This window comes from Anolis sagrei, chromosome 5 (genome assembly GCF_037176765.1).
Source record: "Anolis sagrei isolate rAnoSag1 chromosome 5, rAnoSag1.mat, whole genome shotgun sequence".
Lineage (NCBI taxonomy): Eukaryota > Metazoa > Chordata > Lepidosauria > Squamata > Dactyloidae > Anolis > Anolis sagrei.
This window is the reverse complement of record NC_090025.1, coordinates 103,382,036-103,409,422: the sequence shown is the minus strand read 5'-3', so window position 1 is coordinate 103,409,422 and position 27,387 is coordinate 103,382,036. Positions and strand designations below refer to the sequence as shown.

The 27,387-nt window shown below is 39.8% G+C and overlaps 1 protein-coding gene across 2 annotated transcripts in view; it reads right to left on the bottom strand.

The window, feature by feature from the left end:
• Positions 1-27,387, bottom strand: part of VWF (von Willebrand factor) — a 161,484-nt gene that overhangs the window by 22,065 nt on the left and 112,032 nt on the right. For both annotated transcript variants that reach the window (XM_067468939.1, XM_060778086.2), the window contains 8 exons: positions 26,723-26,825; positions 25,541-25,615; positions 23,669-23,773; positions 20,613-20,818; positions 18,871-19,020; positions 9,662-9,778; positions 7,070-7,253; positions 6,023-6,063 (listed from right to left, as the gene is read on the bottom strand). In XM_067468939.1, the coding sequence (XP_067325040.1) occupies positions 6,023-6,063; positions 7,070-7,253; positions 9,662-9,778; positions 18,871-19,020; positions 20,613-20,818; positions 23,669-23,773; positions 25,541-25,615; positions 26,723-26,825 (981 nt within the window). The remainder of the gene's footprint in view (positions 1-6,022; positions 6,064-7,069; positions 7,254-9,661; positions 9,779-18,870; positions 19,021-20,612; positions 20,819-23,668; positions 23,774-25,540; positions 25,616-26,722; positions 26,826-27,387) is intronic.

The window sequence follows — 27,387 nt, the reverse complement described above, 5'->3', positions numbered from 1 at the left end:
CCGGCAGGGGCAACGAAAACCTGTGACCCCACTCCCCGCATCGCCTGGTTTCCCCAATCTCATCCCACGGGGGAAGGGTCCGCCGCTTGGTTCCTTCTTATTGATCCCAATGTGACACAAGAACCGTCCTGTGTTGCCGCTACTGCGGCATATGCCAATTCCTCTACAGTTTGGCAACAGAGCCCGCTAAAAGTAGTTCTATGTCATGGGATGCGAGTGAGCAGGCTCAGTTGCAAAACTGCAGCGGAACTGTCTGATGAGGTCATACGTTTTATTATTTAAGTGGATCCTTTTTTGTTTTTTACTCCCACACAGAAAAAGTGTACTATTCATTTATCCTTCAAATGTGGAAGGTTAACAAGTGCTTATGTTATAGTTTAGTAAGGAATGTCTTAATGGCAACATCTACACTGATCACTTAATTCAGCGTAGATGAGGGCTGGTGTGGAATAACATGGGGCAAAACCATATTAAAACAACCTTGCTCCATGTTAACCAAAGTCTTACAGCCTGTAGGGACAGTTTGGCCAAAATAATGTTTTCTTTCTTTTTAACCAGAGTCCATGAGCAGGATGCGCTTTGGTAAAAAACTGGCTGGAAGGGGGGGGGGGGGTGGCTTTAACTTTCATCATGTTTTGGTCTCAGTCCATCTTGGAGCCAATGCATGTTTACTTTGATAGAAAAGGCAAATCCCATGTTGAGGAGTATTGGGAAAGGAATAAAATAACCAATATTTTACCTCCAGTACAGATCAGTATGCTTTTCAAAACTACTTGCTGGGATACATGAGGGAAAGAGTATTATTCAACACATGTTTGACTTTCCATAGACACATGGTTGCCTATGTGTTTATTATGTTTATTATGTTTATTTATTTATTATTATTATGTTTATTTATGTTTTATTATGTTTATTTATACCCCACTTTTTCTCTCCGCAAGGGAACTCTAAGCCTTTGATCTGGTTCAGAATAGTTCTGGGTTATTTTTTTAATCTCTCAGCAAAACTTCCAGTTAAATTACTTTAAAACATTTGCAATGGATCTAGTTTGGATAGAAGTAACAACCTGCAGGAAACTTTAATTATTTCCTTGTATTGTTTATTTATCTAAACCAGGGGTTCTCAAACTAAGGCCCGTGGGCCGGCTGCAGCCCTGCAAGGTCATTTACTCGGCCCCTGGTCTACACTTTACACTTAGGGTCACCCAACAACTTCAAGTCACACAACAACAACAACAATAACAACAATCTGAATTAACTTGACTATCTGATCAGCCAAAAGCAGGCCCACCATTCCCACTGAAATACTGGTAACTTTATGTTGGTTAAAATTGTTCATCATTTTAAATACTGTATTGTTCTTTCACCTTTTTGGAGTACAAATAAATCTGCAGTGGGCATAGGAATGTATCCATGTTTTTCCCAAAATATGGAGCCTCTGGTGGGGCAGTGAGTTAAAGCACTGAGTTGTGAAACTTGTTGATTGAAAGTTTGCAGGCTCAAATCAGGGAAGCAGCATGAGCTCCCGCTGTCAGCCCCAGCTTCTGTCAACCTAGCAGTTTGAAAACATGTAAATGTGAGTAGATCAATAGGTACCGCTCTGATGGGAAGGTAACGGCACTCCATGCAGTCATGCCAGCAACATGACTTTGGAAGTGTCTACGGGCAATGCTGGTTCTTCAGCTTAGAAATGGAAATGAGCACCAATCCCTAGAGTCAGACACAACTGGACTTAATGTCAGGGGAAAACTTTTATCTTTACTCTTTCTCAAAATATAGTCCAGCTCCCCAACAATCTGAGGGACAGTAAACCGGCCTCTGCTTTAAAAGTTTGAGGACCCCTGATCTAAATCATTCCCATCTTTAAACTATTATTATATCTGCAGTGCAGGTCTTTTTTCCTTTGCAAGGAAATATCATTTGAGGGGATCTAGAAGGGGAATGGAAGCATGTGAGGAAAGATCCCACCTCAAACTTCCACTATGAACCAATGTTGTACCACTCCACCAGCTTGGTTTTATACATGAGGCAAGAAATATAATCAATGATTCGTCATGTAGCACACAGTTGGTCTTGTGTCTGTTTTCCTCCCTTCTCATTTATTCTGCTTACTTTTTCCCTCCATTGCTCTCTTTTCCTCCTATCTTTCCTCCACCCATTTTTTTCCCTGCACTCTAGTTTCCCATTTTCCAGTTGCATGTTACAAGCCACCAGTTGGAGATGAATGTAATACTAGAACTACACTCACAGAAAAGACATGCCAATTACTGCGGCACAAATCTTTCTAGGCTCCTGGGATCCTGATCCCCTTCACATGTGTGCAAAGCCCTATGTTTAAAAGGGGATCACATATATGGGATATATTGATTTCTACAGGAAATGAAGTATTATAATATTTTTGTGTTACGGCATTCTCTTTCCAATGGTCCAGGTTTTTACAGAAAACCTCAAATTCCCAAATCATAGCTTACTAGGAATTATAGTTACTATACTGAATCCAATAGCTCATAGTTCTTTTATGTTGAAGCCATGCTTTTTTTGGGGGGGGGGGTAGATTTTACTGGGTGTATGAGCAGCAAATCACATATCAAAATAGCAGTAATACTATGGGGTTGTTGGTAAATATTTAATGAATATAACATTATATATATATATATATATATATATATATATATATATAAGTTTGCTAAATAGATGAAATAGTGAATGAGAACCTCACAAGGTCTTGTCGACATCTGCTCATGCACTGAAACCCATAAAAGTACATATCAAGGCAAAGATTGTCCGTGTCTTCCTTAATCACTCTGTTCAATAAAAGCCTGGGAAACCAGATGACTGTTGCAAGATGATTCCATTTGGTAAGTCAAGCCATCTGGTTGGACATTTAAAGTGCTGTGAAATGAATGCAGTTAAACCAAACTATGGGAGGATAAAGCTGGTAACTGGATACAAGCTGGAAATGTAAAGGGATTAAGGAAAAAAACAAATGGCTCCAGTAATACAATTGCAACAGAAATGTCTGAATATGGAATTTTTCATGGATAAGTTAATGGGAGTTAGGAAACAAAAGAGAGGAAAGAAGAGCACGGGTTTCCCTTTGAGTGAAAATTGAATACACACTTCAAGGTACTTAAAATGTATTTTTCAAATTTGGGAAGTTTGAAGGTAGATATCAAGATTGCTTCCTTGTGAATGAGAGTATTTATGGGACTAGGATCCAGTTTGAAGAGAATGCCTACATATTGGCATTTACAAAATTATGCATTTGGAGGTTTTATTTTTTCACATATATAAAATAGGTTCTTCTAATTAAAGAATATCAATTGCAATATACTGAACAGAAGGACTGAAAGAGACTATTGGCAAAACTATTGAATTAAGACGAGAATATTTTTTAAAGCACTAAGGCACAGCACCCTATTAAAGCATGGATGAGCAGCAGCTTCCATCATCCCCTCTTTTAGCTATACTGATTACGTCTGAAGCTATGCCCCCCCCCCCCAAAGGCATATTGTCCACTTATATTTAATCTATGGGTTTTTAAAAAAACTGTTGTGTATAATTTACAACTTTGTCAGATGGGGGAAGAATCGGTGGTATGCTCCACTTCGCTGCCCCTTTAAAGACACTTATAAAACAATAGCCCACTCTTTCTCATTACACATGGACTACTACTTCCAGCAGGGCTCCTTGCTTAAAGAGGCGGTAAAGCAGAGCATGTAACACATTAGTAGAATCTACACTTTCTGAGGTTCAGTCCCTTTCTTATTCAGATAATACAGGGAATTCAATTTCCCTCCAACCAGAATAATAGTGACCTATTTAAATGCTAACTGATATGCAAAGTTAATGACAATCCTGACTTCCATCAGAGGAAGACCAGTGTGTGTTTAGTCCAATGGTTCTCAACCTGTGGGTCCCAGAAATCCTAACAGCTGGTAAACTGGCTGGGATTTCTAAGAGTTGTAGGCGAAAACCCCTGGGGACCACTGGCTTAGTCCAAGCATAACATACCAAGATTATGGGTTGAAGGGGTGGGGCTTCTGATCCCATTTTAGACAGCTCCACCCCTCCTCCAACCTCTTTGGGTCTTATCATCTCACCTTCACATTTTCTTTCACATTGAAGATTTTCAGGTTGTGTGAGAATTAGGTAGTTTTTCTTCTTCTCCCCCCCCCCCCCCCAACCTACTCTACATTGTGTATTTAAGGGACTTGGAAATTGGCATGGGGCTGTTCCTTAAATAGGTTGTCTCTGATGGTTTGGGGGAGGAGTATATGATTCAGAGAGCACCAGCTTGCACAATTGGTGAAGTGTAGGAATTGAGACTTACCCCAGAGCATCATGTGGGTTGGGGAGAAATTTGCCATTATTTCTGTCATCAGGGGCCTCTTAGCTTGATTAGCCTTCCGGTTTTAGTGCTCACCTAGGAGCAACCCTGTAGTCAGGGATTCCTCCCTGGACTGAGATTTTTTGCCTAGGGGAGGCCAGGAGGTGTGGCCTACCATTCAGTTTTGCTTATTATCAATAAAAATTTAAATAACGTATTTTCTGGCATACAAAGCGACTGGGGGTATAAGTCAATCCCCAACTTTTAAAGATAAAATACAGAGTTAGGGATATACTCACCGTTTAAGACTATCCCTCTTCCAACACCATGTCCCCGCAGCCCCCGCCACTCTCCTTTCAAGGACCTCCTCTGCCCTTGCCACTCACCTCCTCCAAAGGCCACTGGGCTTGCCTAAGCCCAAGGGAGCACCTCTGGATGACTCCCAGCAGCCCCAGGTGGCATGCCTTGATGCGCTCGCTGATACATTCTGGGAGTCGCAGGAGTCAAGGAATTACTGCTTCCAGAATGCCTCAGTGAGCACATCCAAGGCACACTGCCGCCCGGGGCTACTGGGAGTCATCCAGAGGCACTTTCTTGCACCTCCAGATGATGACTACCAGCCACCCTGGATGGTAACATGTCTTGGATGTGCTCGCTGAGGCATTTTGGGAGCAGTGGGAGTCAGGGAACTATGGCTCCCGGAATGCCCCAGCAAACATATCCAAGGCACGCTGCTGCCCAGGGCTGCTGGAAGTCATCATCTGGAGGCACTTCCTTGGGCCTAGGCAAGCCCAGTGGCCTTCAGAGGAAGTGAGCAGCGAGGGCGGAGGAGGTCCTTGAAAGGAGAGTGGAGAGAGCGGAGGGGGCAGAAGGGAAAGCCCAGAGAGCTATCACCCCCAGCCAGTCTCCGTGGCAATGTGGCCTCCCACTCCTCCCCATGCCCTCCCTCCATCCGCCCTCCTCCTCCCTCCTCTCCCTCCTTAGGCCACAACGCTAAGGGAGATTTTGTTCTTTTCTTTTAATTATTATTATTTTAATTTATACCCAGCGTACTAGACAACCAGCAACTTTTCATAAGATTTCCCAGCCCTAAAAAGTCATCTAGTACACCAGAAAATAAAGTAGGTAACAATGAATAAACATGCTCTTATTAGCCCGTATTTCTGTCTGGTCTCTTTATTCCTATGCTAGGACAGAAAAGTTTCTCATCAAAGACCTCCCAAGAACAATTGCTATTTCATACATATATTGAGATAAGTGGATCAATTCAGATAGTTTCCTAAGTTCCTAACTTCAACTGAAGCAAATATGCAAACATTTCAAGCATATATACCATAAATAATTCCAATGTTAAAGACAACACTATGTAACAAAATGTCAAGAATTTTCTCTTCCTGGTGTGAAAGCGTTGTTTCCTGTTTAATTGTGTGGTACTTACTTTGAAAGCAGTTTAGGAACTTCATTTCTGTGGCCGCCACAAACTATGTTGAATCGGTTGAGACTCTATGAGATATTCATTGAAATACTATAGCAAAGTGTGCTGTAGGATGTCCCGCAAAAACAAAGTTTTTGCAGTTTAATAAACTTTTTTCATGTTACTATGATAGAACCAATTAGGAAATGACATTTGCAACTCAGAAACAAAAAATGTGTTGCATGGTGTAATTAAAGCAGTTTCGGAGTATCATCTTACCTCAATAATAGTTCCATTGAAAACACAGCCATTCACAGGTTCTGCAAGAAAGGATGTGCTTATTAGTACTAACCTCAACACAACTATGGCAATCTTAATAAAATATAATTTAAATTTTATTCTAGAACCACTCCTGTGATTTTTATTGCAATATGCATATCATAGCTGCTGTGCATCACAGACATTTCTTTTGTCTCTGCTTGCAGCCCCTCATTCAGAAAAGTACCATTCAAATGTATTTGTAATTTGAGGCATCCTAGGCCCTTAAGTTACAGAGCCAGCATTAAAGACCAAAGGACAGCTCTTGCTGATGTTTTCCCTGGAGATCGCCTGGAGAACGCATTAAACATGATGAATTAAGAATCAACCTCAGTTGTTCAGAACGTACCATTGAAATAACAAATGAGAGACTATTTCTGTGGTTAGAAATGAGCTTTTCTAGTGTTTGCATTAAAGAGAGAAGGAAAAACTTGCCCAGCACTGCCTTTAACTTGAGTTGCAGTACTACCAAAGCAAGTTCTTTAAATTTTGATTTTAAATTTTAAATATTCACAATTTTCCGAGCTGTTTAAATGCCTTTGCAAGCATTGCTTTTAATAAAACATGGTCATCTTCCGAACTCTACTTCTAATAGGCTGCTCCCATCAACCAATAACCCTAACTGGCTGACACTAATCCTGTTCCTGATCCTTGTTCTGTTACAACTGGAGTGTGGCATTCTTCCTTACCTCCTTCCTGCACCTTTTAATCATGATGGTCCTTACAATCTCTTTCTCTTCCAGCAAGCCTACCCAGATTGATTTTTAAATAAGCAATTTAAAACTATGCTTCATTGTTTACAATATAAATTCGATGCCCTTTTAACTGGCATTATCTGCCGAATCTATTATGGAGCTGATTAAATAGAGGATGGATAGCCATCTGTCAGGAGTGCTTTGATTGTGTGTTCCTGTATGGCAGGGCGTTTGACTCGATGGCCCCTATGATTCTATAACTCTAAGATACGGAAATGTATTTGCTTTGATTTATGGAAGAATCATTCCTTACCGCAATGGCATGTGGGACAGCAACCAGTCATTTGGTCACAGTGCGGCTCTGTTCCAAATGGGCAACTAAGAGACTCCATCTGTGCACATGTGACATTCTTTGTTTGAATAAAGACTTCCTCATTCACTCTGACACATTCTTTGATGATACATGGATTTGAAGGGGACTGCCACTCAGAACCAACCTATGAGTGAAAGATATCAAAAAGATTAAATTATATTGGAAGATGACATTATTTTGATACAGAAAACCACACCTTATTTTCTTATCTGCTTACTGCAGAGCTGTTTTTCTCGCTATATGAAGACAACTAGATGAAATATTATTTATTTATTGATTGATTGATTTAAACCATTTTTACCCCACTCTTCTCACCCCCGAGGGGGGACTCAGGGCGGGTAACACAAGCAGCAATTCGATGCCACAATATCAGTAACATAATATAAAATCGTCATACATAGCAAAGTTAAAAACAGTAACATTAAATAAAATCACATAATCACAAATCACAAAGTTACATAGCCGTTTCCAATTGTCGTAACAGTCCTATGGTCCAAGTTCAGTCTAAAGTGCTGCTGTGCCCACTAGCCAAAGACCAGGTTCCAAAACCACAATTTTAGAAAGGAAGGAGGACACCAATCTGATCTTGCCAGGGAGCGAATTCCATAAATGGGGGGCCACCACTGAGAAGGCCCCGTCCCTCGTCCCCACCAGACGCTTTTGCGCAGCTGATGGGACCAAGAGCAGGGCCTCCCCAGTAGATCTTAAATTACGAGGTGGAAAGTAGAGGGAGATACGTTTGGACAAGTAAGCTGGCCCAGAGCCATATAGGGTTTTATAGGCCAAGACCAGCACTTTGAATTGTGCTCGGAGCTGACATAACAGAGGGGTGGGACTGGGACTGAGATTTCTCAGTGACTGATCCCAGGCTGTGAAGCTCCTTCACATAGAAAAGAAAGGCAGAGCTTTTGCACAATTAAAACTTGTGTGCCAGCTGTGCCCATCTGACTTGGCCACAGTGGTCCACGCTCTGGTTGCATTCCGAATAGACTACTGCAACACACTCTACACGAGGTTGCCTCTGAAGACTGTCTGGAAGCTTCAGCTAGTCCAATGCTTGGCAGCCAGGTTACTCACGGGAGTGGGGTACAGGGAGTGCACAACTCGCTTGCTGCACCAGCTCCACTGGCTGCCAAATTGGCTTCTGGGCACAATTCAAAGTGCTGGTTTCGACCTATAAAGCCCTAAACGGTTCTGGCCCAGCTTACCTGCCCAAATATGTCTCCCTCTATGAGCCATCAAGGACCTTAAGATCATCTGGGGAGGCCCTGCTCTCGATCCCACCACCATCGCAGTCAAGTTTGGTGGGAATCCTTATCCAACAGGGCCTTCTCCCTGGCTGTTGAACTCCCTTCCTAAGGAGGTTAGATCTGCCCCTTCCCTCCTGACTTTTCACAAGAAGCTTAAATCTTGGCTGTGGGGCCAAGCGTTTGTAGAATAGACGGATTTTATTGGTGAAGTTAAAATTTTATGGACTGTAATTTGGACTGATTTGTAGGATGTTTTAAACCTGTTTTTAATGTATATTTACAATCATTTTATGTAATTGGGTATTTTATTGCTGTTTTTATATTGTATTGGCATCAAACTGTTGCCTGCTGGTAGCCGCCCTGAGTCCCTCTTCGGAGGCTGAGAATAGGACAGGATATAAATGTTCTAAATAAATAAAATAAAGGCCCCATCTACACTGACCATGTCATCATCTCTACAGCTAAACCACTTCCTAAAATGCCAGTTTGAAACTACGTTAAGTGGTCATTGTAGATGGGGTCTAGACTGATCTCCACCCTGCTATCCTTCCGACAGCAACTGAAAAATAAGGATTAACTGCCTGTGTAGGGGTTGTTTTTTTTAAAAAGTGGATGTGTGTGGTGCATTTTTATCTTTATCAGTACTGTGATGTTTTTAAATGACCCTATTCTGTATTAAATTATTGCTGTTTTAATTTGACTGAATTTTAGTTCTATCTTGTTTTAATCTTGAAATTCATTAGGGCCTCATGTCAGGATATAATTTAAATAAATAAATAAATGTGGAGTGGAGTGGAAGATGTCGGATCAGGCAATATCACCATGCTTCTTAGTACATGTTTTTAAAAAAAATCTTTTATAACTAAAACATTTCTTTAAATAATGTGGTAGTATTTTATACTAGACTTTGAAAACAATACAAATTGGATGGGCTTGCACTGAAATCACTTTGTGGACTTTTGAACTGTGGCTTGTTGTGACATTCAAAACCATAGTGTGATAAGCAACCTAAACATTTATTAGAACCATTGTTGTTTATATAAGAACCCTGGATTGTTTCAACCATGGCTTGTAAAGTTGTATGAAGCCATACATGTGGCTTGTCCCTACCTTCATTTCCCAGCAGATACGTAATATGCAGCCAGAAACATCTGGCTGCCAGATATAATCACAGCTGTTGACAATGGTACAAAATGTTGTAATTAATGGCCTAATATTTCTTTTTTTCATCCACCCACTAAAGAAAAAGAAACATTTTGTATAATTTAAAATCACGACTTACTTCGTGCCAATGGACATCTTCATTTGCATCTCCTCGAGGCGAGTGTAAGATCTCATCACACATGATTTTGAAACATTTCCCACAGCAGGATCCTTCTTTGTTGAAGTATTTATACCCCTGAAAAAATTAAAAGGATATCAGACTGTATAATTTCCTAATGGTGGCAGGTAAGAAAAATGATCAATGCATTAACTATAACAGATGATGACTTTGAACACCAGCACTAAGATACTTTGTAAGAGACAATAATCAAGCTAGAGTAAATAACACAAAATAACCTCTGATGTTTTTCTCCACTTCTCCAAATCTGGCACTATTATTGCTGCTTCTCTTCCGTCTTCAGCAAAGCAACTGGGACTGTTGTTGTGTGCCTTCAAGTCATTTCTGATTTAGAGTGACCAAGAGTTTAGCTAAAAGGGAAATCCAATGAGGGCATTTTGTGTGGATGTGGCACAAGAGACAGTGTAAGGTGAGCTTGTAATGTTGGGGTAAGCATACCTAGCCCCAGATAGTCTTTCCGTAGATTTTGTTGGGTTAGACTGTTTCCTTGTGTGTGTTGGGAGGAAGTTTGCTTAGTTATGCACTCTCTGTTCAAGCCGTTTCTTTTGCCGAGAAATTCCTTCTGATCTGGACATCCCACCCACTCAGTGTTGTGACTCCCTCATTGTCTACAATGAGGCCATCACATGTGAGTTAATTTATATCTCAAGGTCACAAATGTTGTATTTTTTTAATAATCTCTGAGATCTATGAAGCTTTACCCTTTGTAAGGGATCGATGTAATTATGATTTTAACTATGTTTTAACCTTGACATTGTATTGTTTTATCTGTTGTAATCTGCCTTGAGATTGCTTGGCAGAGAAAGGAGGGGGTAAATGTATCTTAAATAAATAAATAAACACTACTCTAAGGGTGTGGATATGCTTGCTGAGATCTGCTTGCTTCAGCTTACAGAATCATAGAATCAAAGAGTTGGAAGAGACCTCATGGGTCATCCAGTCCAACCCCCTGCCAAGAAGCAGGAATATTGCATTCAAATCACCCCTGACAGATGGCCATCCAGCCTCTGTTTAAAAGCTTCCAAAGAAGCTGACCCGCGCAGACTGTTGTGAGATGTTTCCTTAAGCTGTGGGTTCATCTTAAGCAATGTCATGACAGACTGCTAGGAGTTGCTCGTCTCAGAGGAAGACCCTCAGCCACCTTAAGCGCCTTGGCAGAAGTGTATGAAAAGCTTGGCCTCTCACTGGATATTGAGAAAACAGAAATGCTCTACCAGCAGGCACCAATCAATCCCTTTGCAATGCCAGAAATAAAGCTTAATGATGTAATGCTAAAAAATGTTGACAATTTCTGCTACTTAGACAGCCACCTTTCCACAAAAGGTGACATTGACTCTGAAATACAACACTGTGTGAGTTCTGCAAGCACATTTTTTCCGAGAATGAAGCAGAGAGTGTTTGAGGACCGGGACATACAAGAATAACATGTAGGGATAACAAGAAACTATTGTTCTTCCAACTCTATTGTGTACACCTCTGAAACATCAATCGTATACAAACATTGCTCTCAATTTCTGGAAAAATTCTATTAGCATTGCCTTTGAAAAATCCTACAAATCTCTTGGGAAGACAGATGGACAAATGTCAGTGTTCTGGAAGAAGCAAAGACCACCAGCATTGAAGCAATGATTCTCCAGAATCAACTTCACTTAACTAGACACGTTGTCCAAGTGTTCGATCACCATCTTCCAAAGCAGCTACTTTATTCTCAGCTCAAGGGCAGCAAATGGAAGGTTGGTGGAAAGGAAAAGGGATTTAAAGATGGGCTTAAAGCTAACCCAAGGCAATGTGGAATAAACATTAAGAACTAGGAAGCCCTGGCACTCAAGTGCTCCAAGTGTTGGTTAGCTGTTATCAATGGTGCTCTTGACTTTGAAGAGTCACAAATACAAGGCAAAAGGGAGAAATATACCAAGAGGAAGGCACATCAAGCAAACTCTTGTCATGACCACCTTCCATCTGGAAAGCTGTCCTCCTCCTGAAAGACAATATGGATCCAGAATAGGTTTCCGCAGTCACTTATAAACCCACTGTCAAAGAGTCTACCTTTGGAAGACAGTCATACTTGGTCATGAATAAACACTTACAGTAAATAGTAGTAGTTAACTTTATTAGGGCTTGTAAGAACATTAAATCAATTAATATTTGCCAGCTGTAAAACTATAAAAAAAAACCAGCAGCGATGCCCAGACCCTAATCCATTCAGATATGCTGGAAGCTGTATGACATAGGCAAGGTGTTTGTCGATGCAGACAAAAGGATGCCAAAAGAGAGACCAGCATTAAAATAGAGGGCACCATTCATGAACAGCTTTAAAAGAATTGTCCCCTCTGTTTCTAAAAGTAATTATGATTCCATCTGATATAATGAAGATGAGTGTTTACATACTTATCACTATTAGGTTTATAGCAAGCATCAATAAGTCTCCAAGTTATAAACATTCAACTTACAAACATCTGACTTAAAAAGGGGGGTAAGACAACAGGAAGTGAGAGAAATCTACCCCTTGGAAGGGAAATTCACCCCTGAAAGAGTTATCATGGGGAAAAGGTGTTTCCACTGAAGCTTTATCACCCATCCCTGTTTCTGTAAAAAGTCATTTTTTTTCAAAATCCAATTAGCACAGGGACAGAAATTGAGGGGAAATCTTCTGAACATGGGCACAGACAGCAAAAGAAGCCCCACTGGGGTGTTCACCCAAAAGTTATATATAAGTTACACTTAAAACTGTACCTGTTCTGACTTACAAACAAATTCAACTTAAGAATAAACCAACAGAACCTATCTTGTTAGTAACTTGGGGACTGCCTGTTATTAGTCCAGCACTCATCCAACACAGATATTTTCATATCCTGAATATATTTTCTTTTATTGTTTACTGGGGAGGCCATAAAGACAATACAAATATCACTATCTGCAGGGTTTGGGGAAGAAGCAAAAAACATACTTGTCCCAGGAGGTAATAGTTTATGTAATGTCCTGTATTTGAGCAGGTGATATGGGAGTAATAACAAACAGCAGCTGTGGGGAGACTTGCTCATATTGTCTTACACTAAGTCTTTTGGCCTGCATTGTCTGACAAAAACAAGCATTCAAAAATAAGAGGAATCCTCCACATTTACTTTTTTATATTACTGCAAGAAATTCCATTCTATGTTCTTTCTGCCGAGGAAGTCACAAGTGCTAGAACATCAGGTGAGGTCTTTTTGATAGCAGTCTGAGGATGCCTGCCATAGATGTGGGTGAAACATCAGGAGATAATGTTTCTGGAATTCCATTTTGGTCATTTCTCATTTTGTCTATTTCTTGTACAAGCCCCTTTTACATTTTAGTTCAGTTGAAAGTCCTTTGTTATCCATCCTAGTTTCTTTAGATATCTTCCATTTTTAATCTTCAGTGGAATTTTTGAAATGTTGGTTTCAATATCTCACGTTTAAGAAACTCCAATTAATCATGCACTCCTATTTCCTTTAATATTCCTAACCATGGATCACATGTGGTATATCCATAGGTATAAAAATCATATTTCTTTAAATATAGACTCAAATGGGTGATGCTGAGAAATAAAAAAGTACTATAATCAGAAGGGCATCACCTGAGGATTCTGTGGCTTAGATATTTACAGTAAGATAAAATGAATGCAGGGTTTAATAACCCTTTTGAGAGACATGTTGTACTAAGAGGATGGAATAGATATATATCCAGATTGTGCCCAAAAATATCTTTATGGATCTCAGTACTGCAATAAGAAATTAAATGTGCAGATTTGATAAATGTGGATTTAATATGACGTGTTGTTGGGCTTGGCCTCATGTAAGCCAACCTGAGTCCCCTTGGGGAGATGGTGGTGGGGTATAAATAAAGTATTATTATTATTATTATTATTATTATTATTATTATTATTATTATATGTGGGAATGAATGGAAGAATGTATGGAGCTAATAATTTTGGAAACACCAGTAAAAGATCCAGGCATGCAATGACTAACTACCTGCTTGCTGGACTGTAATTAAAAGTTGTTAACTGAAAAGTAAACTCTGCTAAGAATTGGGACAGTGATAAGATAAATGTTTACAATGTTAAGAAGGAAGTCAACATAAGATCAACACCAATCAAGAAGAGTCAACATCTGGCCAGGAAACTGAGATGGAGCCAGGATGGAAGATGTCTATCATTCATTTAAAACTTTGGGATTACATCAACAGAATATTCCTATAAAAGACACAATCTAATAATGCTCAAAGTGTGCCAGACTTGAGGAATCTGTTCCACCCGCTATGCTCTGCTCCATGGGAAGGAGAGAGATAGTGTACCTATGGAGAGTGGCAGATTTGCACAGGAGCGGTCTGGTCACTTTGGCCTTCTTTCTCAAGGGAAGAGGAAGAAGTGCACTTTTGGAGTCTTAGATTTTGTGCAGGGAGTCAGGTTCTGCTGCATGGAAAACAGAGATCTGGTCTTTGCATTGTTCTTAGGGAAAGAAGTTTTGGCATTTCGGCGTTTTGAAGTTTTGGCGTTATAGAACTATGCACTGGCAGACTGCAGGAAAGCGGGGTCTGGCCTAACAGGTGCTTCTCCAAGGAGGGAGAAAATGATACGGTAATATTTGAATGCCTGAGGATGAATACGTGGTGTGAATGTTGAGTGAAAATGTAATTCCCCTTTGTTTGTTTGTTAGCCATGTAATTGTAAATCCAATGTAATTACACAGAATCTGTATATCTGTATGTCCAGTGTCATTCTTTGTCTAAATGCTTTCTGTAATCTGATATACCCTCTCACACTGGAAATTGCAATAAAAAGAATCTATGCTGACAGTACAAGATGTGCATTACATTCATGACAGTACAAGAAGTGCATTACAGAAGAAAAACAACAAGCAAAGAAAGATGGTTAACATACCATTATCTTTCAAAGAACTACCAAGGAGAATATAAAATTAAATGGAATGAGTATTTATTTGAAGATAGATATAGTTTCCAATGGCTGTGAAAAAATAAGTTAGTTTCAATTGAAGTTGTGTACAAGATCTAGTGTGATGTAGTGGTTTGAACATTTGACTACAACTCTGGAGACCAGGGTTCAAATCCCTGTTTGGTCATGAAATCCACTGATGATCTTGGAAAAGTCATTAACTCCCCCCGTCATGGAGGAAGGAATTGGCAAACCCTTCTGAACAAATCTTGCCCAGTTAACCCTGTGATAGGTTTGCCTTGGGTTCAGTGTATATGATGAATATATAATTGGTGAAGTGTGTAAACTATTGCTGAAATCCAACATGGAAGGAGAACAAATAAAACACGGCATGATAAAATGGACTGTGAATTTTGGATATATAGAACAATGAGGAAAGATGGGATCAAAGAGGTTGAAATTTACATTATTCAATCAACGTAAATTTAATGTTTATACAATTATGTATTATTTGTATGTGACACCAGTAAATTATCAAAATACAGAAAGATGTCTCTAACGTTTGTTGGAAAAATGAACAACATGAAAGGTCATTTTATGGTATGTGGGAATATGTCAAAAATTTTTAAAGTTCTGTGTTCAAATTCATACTTTGATGCAGAGGATCTTAGAGGCAAACATTCAATTAAAAAACAAAACCCACACTCTATTTATCTTCCTACTTTCCTGTTACCCCAATTGTTATCCCTCTTTCACTGTTAAAGGAAAAATCACAATAAAGATCATATATATATATATATATATATATATATATATATATATATATATACATACACACACACCTTTTCTTTTGAAACTTATGGATGAACAGTTGGAAAGAGTTATGGAAGATTGCTTCAGAATATGACCACGGTGGTAAGACTGGTGTATGCATAAAGATGGAAAGATTCAATATTACCTACTATGGAAGAATAATGGTTGAAATGGATTGCTTTAGCAGAAATAGCTAAACTATCTAATTTAAATGCTAAAAAGGCATTATTAACATTTTTTGCAGATAGAAGGAGAGGGCAAAAATAACTTTAAAATCAGTTTTGGTCTTAGAATTAACTTTAACACAACAGACTTAATTTTAAAGTCAACCTTTACTTCAGTCTCTAAGTAAAACATCTCAGTACAAACTATCCACAGATAATCTAGTTTTAGAGTAAAATATGGAGGGTGTTTAGACTTGGAAAAGCATCCCTCCTATAACACTAGTTTTTTTTATAATGTCCCTTGGAGTTTCCAGCTGAAAGTTACAGATAATGTCCATGATCCAAAAGAACACATGAACACACCATCTGTGAACACACCTGTGTTGGGGAGACATTTCTTCTCTCTCAGAATTTCCTCCACAGAACTTCTCATGCTGCTATTTAACCACCCTAGAGTTTAAAATTTTATCTGGGGGCTTGGAATGAAACAGTTTTAAAATAGAGACAAGGAAGTTCACAAACACATGTGTCAATTTTTATTTAAAACTCCCTTGCAACCCACACCGTGCCTTTTAAACGCAATAAAACTTTAAAATGCAGTCGGTGGTTACTTAAGAGAAGATTTAAAAAACCCAGCAAACACATTCTGTTGGCAAATAGGTTGCATTAAAATTTGCCTCCAAAGGAGTTCTCACTACCTGTTAGAACACACACAGCGTCAGGGATTATGGTGTGTGAAATCGACTGTAACTGGCCTTGCTTGGCTTTAAAAACAACAACAGAAGCCAGAATAAAGATGAGTTTCTTAATATTAGTCCAGCAATGCATGTCAAGTTTTATAATTGGCTGGTAGCCTCCAGAACAACTCTGATCTGTGATGTTATAATAAATTATTTTTTATTATACAACAGAGAAAAATGTGCAGGCCTAGTTCTTCTTCCATATTTAGGGTCTGATGGGGAATGAAACCATGGGAAAAATATTTAAGCTAAGAGGAGACTGGAGAAAATTTTCTCACACTCAAAAAGCCAGACCTAGTGTCTCCACATGCACAGGAGGCAGGTTTTACAAAATGGGAATCACAGACTAGGCACTGAGAAAAGTAGAATCCTAGAGTTGGAAGGGGCAACAATGGCCATCTGGTCTAACCTCCTCCCATTCAAAATACACAAATGAAGCACTACTGAAAGGTGGTCATCTGTAATGGACAGGCCTACCCTGAAGGGTTGGTGTGATAAGGGTTGCTGTATAGAAGGGTTGGTTTTAAAGGCAGAAGCCAGCCCCCAGCTTGCTGGAGCTAAGCAGGAGTCAAGGGGTGGAGTAATCAGACAGTCTCTAAGGTGAGGTGCAACCTGATTGGCTGTTAAAATTGGAGGGAAAAAGCTCAGTAGCTGGAGGTGGGTGGATCCAGAGCTCGAGCAAGACAGCAGCCATTTTAAGAGGAGTCAAAGAGAGGGACATGAAGAAGAATGTGGAGAAGGGAAGGAAGTGAAGGAAGGGAGGGAGGAAGGAAGGGAGGAAGGGAGGAAGGGAGAGAAGTGGGAACCATTTGTGGTTTAAAAGTTACCTCTTTGAGGATTAACTGTTAATAGGCCTCTAAAGTGCTTAGAGTGCCCTGAAGGAAGGAATGGAGTTGTCAAAATGTTTTTAAAAAGATTCTGGTTTGAATCTTTTGTATGTGGAGCCTGTTCTGAAGAAACCTAAGTTTAATATACCATCCTCTGTAAACAAATACGCTGATAAGATAACTGCAACCATTATGCTTATTGTTTGTTCATAAATAAATTACAATTTCCTGTTTGTTCCAACTGAAGTCTCTGTGTGGCTTGTACACATTTTAATAAAGGAGGTGGCCTACGAAGATCATTCATTGGTGGCAGTGAAGTAATCTGTAATAAAATAATTTAGGAGGAGCAAAGGCAGAATATAATTTTCAATGGCAGCTTCCCCACTGGTTGGCGGTGTATGAGTGAGAGTGTGCATGTGCTCTAAAACTCCTTCATGGCATCGCCTGGGTTGTCTTTTTGTCCTCCATCTTGTGTGTGAGTGTGCCTGAGGTAAATCCTAACTACTGTCCCTGCCTAGGTGGTCATTGTTAAGGGCAGTAGGTTATAATAGGTGCATCTTGGTGGGATCTCTGTAATAGCTGGTCGAAGTCCTTTATATTTTGGTGGCATCTGGTGGGATTGCTGTTACAAGGGGCAAGGGTTCTTTATATCACCCAACTGCCAAAAAAGGAGAGACACTCTAGTCCAGTGCTTCTCAATCTATGGGTCCTTGGGTTGTTTTGGGCTACAACACCCAGAAATCTCAGCCAGTTTCCCAGCTGTAGGATTTCTGGGAATTTGAAGGCCAAAATACCCGGGGACCCATAGGTTGAGAACCACTGCCAAGGCAGTGCATTCCACTATTGTGTGAGAGGGCATGTAGAAGAATCCTACTCTAATAGAGGGATTATCCCAAAATTTTATAAACAATATTTATTTTAGTCTATTATTTCTAGAAAAAATCTATATAAATTCATAATGTATTACTACCTCTCATGAATTCCTTTCTCAGGTAATGAGGGAAAATACAAATCAGCACAGCAGTGTTCTCTCTGTGGTGTAACAAATGTATTGACAAAGCTCACTTGGGGTGATGAGTGTTGCTAGCACCTATTTTAAATATAAGTAGTGCTCCGATAACTTTTCTTCTTGTCCTTTACTTGAAAACAAGAATCTGGTATTAACACTGAGATGCCAGACTCAAGGACTCTCAAATGAATTCCCAAGTTAGACTACATTTGCAGTAAACCTTGGATTGAATTTAGTATTTCAGTAGTTGGATCAGTTCTCTGTATTTATATTCTTTTTAGTTAATAATAACTTTAGAATATAAAATAGTTTTTTGTTATTCTGATTCCTGAATATTTTGAAGACAGACTATAGTTAGAACAAAACTGAATTCAATGGAACCATTTTCTTACCAAAGAAAATGTAAGGAAGAACAATAGAGTTCCTAAGCAATATAAAATCTGTCAACTATTTTCTTCAGATTGGAAAGAGGCCTTATTGTTTATAGTATGCTACTAAAGTTTATTACCTTCAATGAGGACAGCAGAAGGTAGGAGGAAATGCAGAAGGTATTAGAATGACTGGGTTGTGAAGGGAAAAGTGTCTTCAGCACTTTGTACTGATTATGCAAGTCACATAATATTGATATAGGAGTTAAAATCTCAAGAGGCAGAATTAACATTCACATCTTGATGTTTTACATACCAGCGGACAAGTATTTGTGCACTTCTTCTCAAGACATTCTGCAATTCGAAGTCCCGTAACAGCATCTTCCATATCTGTGCAGGAACATTCTGTACACCCTTCTTCCCAAGTTTTTCCAACAGGATACACAATGTTTTTATGTACACAAACCTGCCAATAATTAAAACATGGCATTTATTATACATTCATTTGTAATAAATCACAAGTTTTGCTAGCTTTCTGAAAAGAACTAGAATAATCATTTTAAAGAAAAATAAATACAATGAAATGTTGAAGCCGTACATTAATGAACAGTGATTACAATGCCTGTCCTTCTGCTCTAGGTCCTTCTAGTCATGGTGAAAGTTATGACTCACAGAGTGAAATCTAGTAACTAACAAATATATTTCATCTTTGGGTCAGATTGCTGAGTAGGATGGCTGCTTAGGGCTGAGGTCTGGAAGAGTATCATTCAAGAACAGAAAAGCAACCTACAAGAAATCTGCAATATGAATAATCTTTTAAAATCAGTGCACAGAATAATGAGATGGGGAGCAAGTTTCGGCAAAGAAAAAAATTGTGCAACATCTGAGATCCTTCCTCCAGAAAGCAAGCCCAAAATGAAAGTGACAAACCAAGAAAAAACCCGTTGGGAGAAAATGAGCCATGATCTTAGTCTCTTTATATTATTGCACAGAGCATGGGAAAAAACAAGATGAACTTGAAGTCTTAACACAGGAAGAAAATAGGCATGACTGAAACCTGATGGGATGGGTTTATTTACTATTTATTTATTTATTCTATTTATATCCTGCTCTTCTCATCCTGAAAGGGGTTCAGAACAGCTTACATGGCTAAAATGTAATAGATTATTCCAAAGAAATGGATCAAACCGGAAACAAGTGCCAGCATTCTATGTTAAGCATTTGTATACTGTAAGCTGATCATGACTAAAATATTGAGAACAAGTAAAAACTACGTGGTAAAGGAATAATTCACCACATCATTGAAAATTACTATAACCCACTCAGCCAGACTGCAGATTTGGGTGATACTTTCCTGTTAGTACCTGAACTTAACAATAGCTATATAGATATTGTATTAGCCCAAAGTAGCATGCAACAATGAAACATCAGGTCGGTCTGAATGAAGTGTACAGGGTCTGAAGACAGTGAAACTAGTGAGCAATATTCCAGCCCCAAGTTACACAACTGCTATATCACTCCAATCTTAGCCCTGGAGATCACAAATGTGGACAGTATAAATAGTCTACTCTGAATGTACTCTTTCATAATAAAGTCAAATTCTCAGGACAGTGCTACTCAAAGTTATGGTTTCTGGATAGGTGCAAGTCCCTAAGCCACTGGAAAACAATAATTGACAGAGAATTACATCGGATAGTCTGAGAAACAATGCTTTAGAACAGGACTTCTTAATCCCCCCCCCCTTGCGACCCTTTCTGCCCAAGAAATTTTTATGTGACTTGAGGTATATCAATATATGAAGCATAAAAATAAAAAAATTGAAAATAAATTAGCATTTGCAAGGCTTGCTAAACAAGCTATTTCTTCTTTATGTGAAGTACATCTGAAGCATCTTCTGAAGCATTCATTATAAATACTGCACAGTGTTGCTAACAGGTTTGCGTACATGGGTGGCATTCAGAACCTTTTACTGTTGCCATTTTTTCCATTTGGGTTTGGGACCCATAGTTTTAGAAGCATTGCTCTAGAGTAAGGAGGGAAAGCTAAAGGCCTTTTTACCTTGTCTGGAATACAAGTGGTAGATGTACAGTCACAGTCATTAGTGACAGATGTTGACAAATACCCAGCAGGGCAGGTCACAGTTGAATTGACACAATTACAAGCACACTGATATTCATCACAGCACTGAGTCTTTATCACAGTAGGTTTCCGGTGTGGTGGACATGCAAAAACAGATGGCAGACTGCATGCCTCTTTTTTGCATACTGTAAAAGTAAATTAACAAAGATGGTATATATCAAACAGTTCTTGGATTTTCCTGGAAAACAATTACCATATTTACTTGAATTAATGCACCATCAAACGTAATGCACACCTCAATTTTGATGGTGTGCATTACCAAAAAAAAAGAGGGGGTTTGTTGTCAAATGTGATGCGGGGCAGTAGTGGCTGCAAAAAGGCTGGTGGGAAGCCATGTCCCTCCATCAGACAATGTAGAAAGCTGGTAATGGTCATGAAAAGACTGGTGGAAATCCATGCCCCTCTGGCTGGCACTTCCCACCAACCTTCTCACAGCCACCACTGCCTCTCCCGCCACTGTTCCCAGCTGGGATCTTTGGCCCAACAGCGCAAGCGTGCGATTCTAATGTGCCATCAAATCTAATGCACACCTCAATTTTAGCAAATTTGGCCAAAAAAGATGAGCATTCGACTAGAGTAAATACAGTATATAACATTTCTTTTTTAAATTTTTATTTTATTTAAGAAAATTTGGGGGGGGGGGATTGTTTTACACAACAGTGGTAGCTCGAATAATATATGCTAGATATTGGAAAATCCAAGATATACCTCCTTTAGAAGAATGGGAAAAATATGTTATAGATATGCTGATAATGGACAAAATAACTGTATTATTAAGAGGAGAACTATTAGATAACTTTGTTAATGAATGGTAACCAATAATTCAACACCTTAATGTAAAATTAAATTTAAAATATACATAGAGGATCCTATAAGATTGTAGACAAGTAGGAAGCGGATGTAAAGTAAGAGTCGATGATATTTTTATATGTATTACTAGCTTGGGGACCCGGTGTTGCCCGGGTTATTAGAGAAAGTGGGTAATGGCGGTTCTGTATGCCAAGTTTGGTCTTTATTGGTCTTTGGATAACGGCTGCATTATTTTCAGGAAGTGAGTGAAGGTACTTGAAGTCCCATCATCTATGGGCCATCCTCCTACAAACAGCAGCAGGATATAGAGTGGTTCATGAGGGCTCTGTGTGCCAAGTTTGGTCTTTATCAGTCATTAGATGAGGGTGGCAGTGGTGTCAGTAAGTGAGTGAAGGTACTGCAAGTCCCATCATCCAAAGTCCATCCCCTTTCAAACTGCAGCAGGATGTAGAGTGGATCATGAGGGCTCTGTGTGCCAAGTGTGGTCTTCATTGGTCATTAGAAGAGGGTTGCAGCAATGTTTTGAAGGGAGTGGAGGTACTTGAAGTCCCATCATCCATGGTCTGTCCTCCTCCAAACTGCACCAGGATGTAGAGTGGGTCATTGGATCTCCATGTGCCAAGTGTAGTCTTGATTAGTCATTGGCGAGGGTCTCAGTGGTCTCAGGAAGTGAGCAAAGGTACTGCAAGTCCCATCATCCATCTCCAAAGTTTTCCAAACAACACCAGGACGTAACGTGGGTCATGAGAGGTCTATGTGCCAAGTTTGGTCTTGATCCGTCATTGGATGAGGTTTGCAGAGGTCTCAGAATGTGAGTGAAGGTACTGGAAGTTCCATCATCCATGGTCCACCCTTCTCTAAAACTGCAGCAGGATGTAGAGTGGGTCATGGGGGCTCTGTGTGCCAACTTTGGTCTTGATTGGTCATTAGATGAGTTTTGCAGCAGTCTTGGGTAGTGGAGGTACTTGAAGTCCCATCATCCATGGTCTGTCGTCCTCCAAACTGCTCCAGGATGTAGAGTGGGTCATTGAAGCTCCATGTGCCAAGTTTAGTCTTGATGAGTCATTGGCGAGGGTCTCAGTGGTCTCAGGAAGTGAGTGAAGTGACTGCAAGTCCCATCATCCATTGTTAAATTCTTCCAAACTGCACCAGGATGTAGAGTGGGTCATGCTGGGTCTCTGTGTAAATTGTGTTCCTGATCCATCATCGTTGGCAGTTGTAATGGTCTTAGGAAGGGAGTGCAGGTATTGCAAGTCCCATCGTCCATGGTGCATCCTCCTTCAAACTGCACCTGGATGTAGAGTGCGTCATGGAGACTCAGTGTGCCAAGTTTGGTATTTATTGGTAATTGGATGAGGGTTGCAGTGGTCTGAAGAATTGAGCAATGGTACTGCAAGTCCCATAATCCACGGTCCATCCCCGGCCAAACCACACCAGGACGTAAAGTGGGTCATGAGAGGTCTCTGTGCGAAGTTTGGTCCTGATCAGTCATTGGATAAGGTTAACAGCGGTCTCAGAATGTGAGTGGTGGTACTGCAAGTCCCATCATCCATGGTTCATACTCCTCCAAACTGCAGTAGGATGTAGAGTGGGTGATGGGGGCTCTGTGTGCCTATTTCGGTCTGTATTGGGAGTGTTCTGACCCAGCCCCCGGCCTTTCCTTTCCTCTCTTTCTCATCTCGGAATGTTGGATTTGAGGCTGGCCAATCAGAGACCATATGCAAATTTCCTTCTGTCATGCCCCGTTTCTGCCATGAACCCTCTTCTCCACCAGGGGCTCCTATTGAAGCTGGCCAATCAGAGACCATATGCAAATAGCACCACAGCGGCAGCCAATCAGAACGCTGGCACATACACCGCCCTTCCTCTGTCCGCCCTCTGTCCGCCCTCTGTCCTATACAAACAAACACTCTTCTTTATTATATATACAGATTTAAATAGTAGACTGTGACCCCTTAACAGAAATATATTATCAGATAAATGATTATGGAACATTAATAGATAGAAAGTATTGCACTGTATGCAACCAACACTTGCAAATGTATGTCTACTTAAATAAAATAAAATTCAATGCAGTATATAACATTTCTAATGTTTTTGACTGAGTGAATGTGCGCACCCAGAAACAATGTAAATAAGGATAGATTGCTACAAGGGAATCTTACCACAAGCATAATCTGGTCTACATTTTCCCAAATTTGTCTGCACAAGCTGAAGACCATCTTTACAATGAGGTACAGGAGGAGGTTCACACGTGTTGAGATCACAGACTAAAAACAGAAAACAAGAAAAGTGTTTTTATATTTTGTAACAAAAGTTGCACTGTGGCTGCTGCTGTTCAAGATGACAAACATGTCATACCAGGAAAGTCCATTCCATTTCTTCAATTCAAATCTAGCCACTGTATACATCAGGGTAGGAAAAGTACAAGGTGCGTGACAAACCCACTACTTTCGGTATTTTGACTTAATTAGCCTGGAAAACTGGCTAATAAGCCATAAGCCCCCAAAACAGAGTAAAAAAAAAAAGAAAAGAACTTACCTGGGCTCCACAGGGTGGCTGCCGAAGTTCTCCTGGCATGTAAAAATGATGCACCAGGACAAGGGAAGGAGGAGGAAAATTGCTCCTGCCCCCTCCCCTTCTCCTGGCGCATCATTTGTATGCGCCAGGAGAACTCTAGCAGCCATCCCATGTAGCCTAAGTGAGTTCTTTTCTTTTACCCTTTTTAAGGGGGCTTCTGGGGGGGGGGGATTACAGTATCCTGGTGTTCTACTGGGAAGTCCCAGTAGAACATCTGGACATCCACCCCAGATGGCATGCGCTTTCTGGGGTGTGTGTAGATGGGCCCCCAGGAAGATCAGCATTTTTAAAATGCGGTTCTCCTGGAGTAAAGGCCTGTCTGGAACCGCCCCTGGATGTAGCCTTTGAAGCTATTTTTGCAGGCTGAATGTCTTCTCCACCTAAATCTTTTTTTTTTTTTTGGAGGGGGGAATCTTAAGAAAATGCCCAATAATGTGTCCTCAATAATTCCTCACTACTGAATATAAGGGCCAAGGTTCTCATTAGAAAGTAATCAAAATGGTAACTTTCATATTATTTCTTGTTTGGAAAAAAGGCCTCTGTTGGGCCTCAAATGCCCTAGAAAGGGTGACAAACATGGCAAAATTGCCATCAAGTTTCCCTAGGGATTACTTGGGAGCAAAAATAATTTTCTGAGTCCTACTAGGTTCCCTCTACATTAAATCCTCATTTGGCTGTTTGAGTCTCCCCATTCAGCATTTAAGGGCACTAAACCCTTCCCTCACTTACTAGAAAAATATCATTTTGTTTTTAGTTCCTACATTTGCAGCAATATAGAATAGAATTCTCAGAATGCCAAATACAAGGGGTATTTTTTAAGTAAGGTCCGTTTTGTTGTAGACACTAGTAGTTTGTGCTCATACCGCAACGAGTGCGTGCATCGTGTACCGGCATGCCTCGGGAACAACTGTGCTCAGTTTCCGCTCTGTAGCTAACCTGTACGGTTCTGTTCTGTGCTTTAAAAATGTTTAAGACTATCAACTCACCCTCCGCATGTGAGGTTCGCTCAGTGATATGGTTTTTGTCAGCAAGGAACCTGCCTGCTGCAGAAATTCATCGACAGATTTGTGAAGTGTATGGTGATACTGTTATGAGTGAAAGCGAAGTGCGTAAGTGGGTACGACAGTTCAAAGATGGCCGTGACAACGTTCAGGATGAGGACCACTCTGGTCGCCCTTCTTTGATTACAGACGATTTGGTGGCTTCAGCAGGCGGCAAGTTTTTATGAAGAGGGTATTTTAAAATTGGTTCAGAGGTATGATAAGTGTTTGAACAAACTTGGCAACTATGTTGAAAAATAGAGTGAAGTATGTACTTTCTGAAAATAAATTTACTTTTTTGAAAGAAACTTTCGTTGTGTACTTATGTTCAAATGGACCTTACTTTAAAAATACCCCTTGTACTTCATGTACACAATGGAAATAAACCCATTAATTATACCTTCTTCTGAAACCTACCACATTTGTAGACTGGACAGCATTGATCAGAATCAGTCCATAACCTTGGAACTTCACAGGGACCACAAGTAACAGCTATAATTAGAAAAAAGAAAGACATGACATGTTTTAATATTCCAATTAAGAATTGTTCAGTATTCTCAGGATCACTCTGTTCAGCCTAGACTGTCTTGTAGACCATTCCTAATATTCAAAGCCACCTATTTCTTTAAAAAGTACTAGTATATCTATAAAGGACAAGAGATGTGAAGTTTTTAACTCAACCGAGAGGAAAGGAAAATGTGCTTCTAGGGAAAAAAACTGTTCAGTTGCAAGCTGGCTATGATCCTCTTGCGCTTTGCCTTGGACTTAGGATGGTTCCATATCCCACACTTTATGCTTTTAATGTTTTGAATTTCTGGTTCTAATGTTAATGATTTTTTTAAAAACTCTGATTTTAATATTTTATTTATTATTTATTTATTTATTCTGCCCTTCTCACCCCACAGGGGACTCAGGGTGGATTACAATGTACACATATATGGCGAACATTCAATGCCATAGACACACAACCTATATAGACAGACACACAGAGACTATTTAACATTCCAGCTTTTGATAAGGATATTCTGGCCACCAGGGGAGCTGTCGCTTCACCATCCATTTTTGACACCGATGGAGTACTTTCTCATTCATTTGCATGCTGCTGGAGAGTTTTTTGGCATTGTCAATTTGTTAAATTAGCCTCCCTGCATACACGGTACCTAAATTTCCTACTTGACAGATGCAACTGTCTTTCGGGGTGCAAAGGTCAACAGCAAGCTACACAAATTGGTCATAAGCTCACTCTGACCCGGGCTGGCTTCAAACTCATGACCTTTTGGTCAGTAGTGATCTTAATGCAGCTGACTCCCAGCCAGCTGCGCCACAGTCTGAGACTGCAATAATAAAATTCATTCATTGCCTTAAACCTTACAGAATGTGTGTGAGATACTGCATCAATAATACCAATACATATTAGAAGAACATACAGAGACTCACTGCTTTGCAGAAGGAAGTGGGAGGAATGTTTCCAATAAGTTAAAATCAGGGCCATGGTAATAGGATGTATGGGAAAGTACCATAGATCGCCAGGTCTGAGCTATGCCTTAATTTATGAAACAAGAAAGAAAGACTACCCTGCCCCTCCCATGCTTGGCTTACATTTGGTAGGTGGACAGGTCTGAAGGGTGCAGTTTATAATTTTGTTGTCCAGGCATACACAGATTTTGCAGGGTTCTTCAGAAGGAATCCAGGTTTCCAAGTGCTATACAAGAAGAGCAAATTACTTCAAGCAGAGAAATCTGACAGCTTAGTATATAACTGGATAAGACTTTAAAAGAAGAGTGAGAACAAAATACAGAAAACAAGACAAAAATGTCCATATATAATTTTGGATGTTATAATTACTGTACGAAACTAGAGGTGCAAAAGGCAAAGAATGCTTCAGAACCCTATTCTATTTGTCAGAATTTACAAACCTAATTATAAAATCCAAGGCACTACAGAATGCCAATAGTTGAAGAAGCCATATAAAAGTGACTCAATAGACACAAGTAATATTAACTTGAAGAGTTTCAAGATATGTAATTTTACTTATTATTCAGTTATGCATTTTAGAACAAAGTCAGATGAGGCTAAGGATATAATGAATCTATATCATTTTATTTTAAAATATTAACTTATTCTTCAGATCGATACATACTTAGCCTGATGCTTGTTCTTCAACTGATAAAAACTGAGAGCGACAAAAATGATGATTTGTCCACTTTATTTAATATCACTATGAACTGTTGAAGAGTACTTTTTTAGTTTTCAAAGCCACTCCT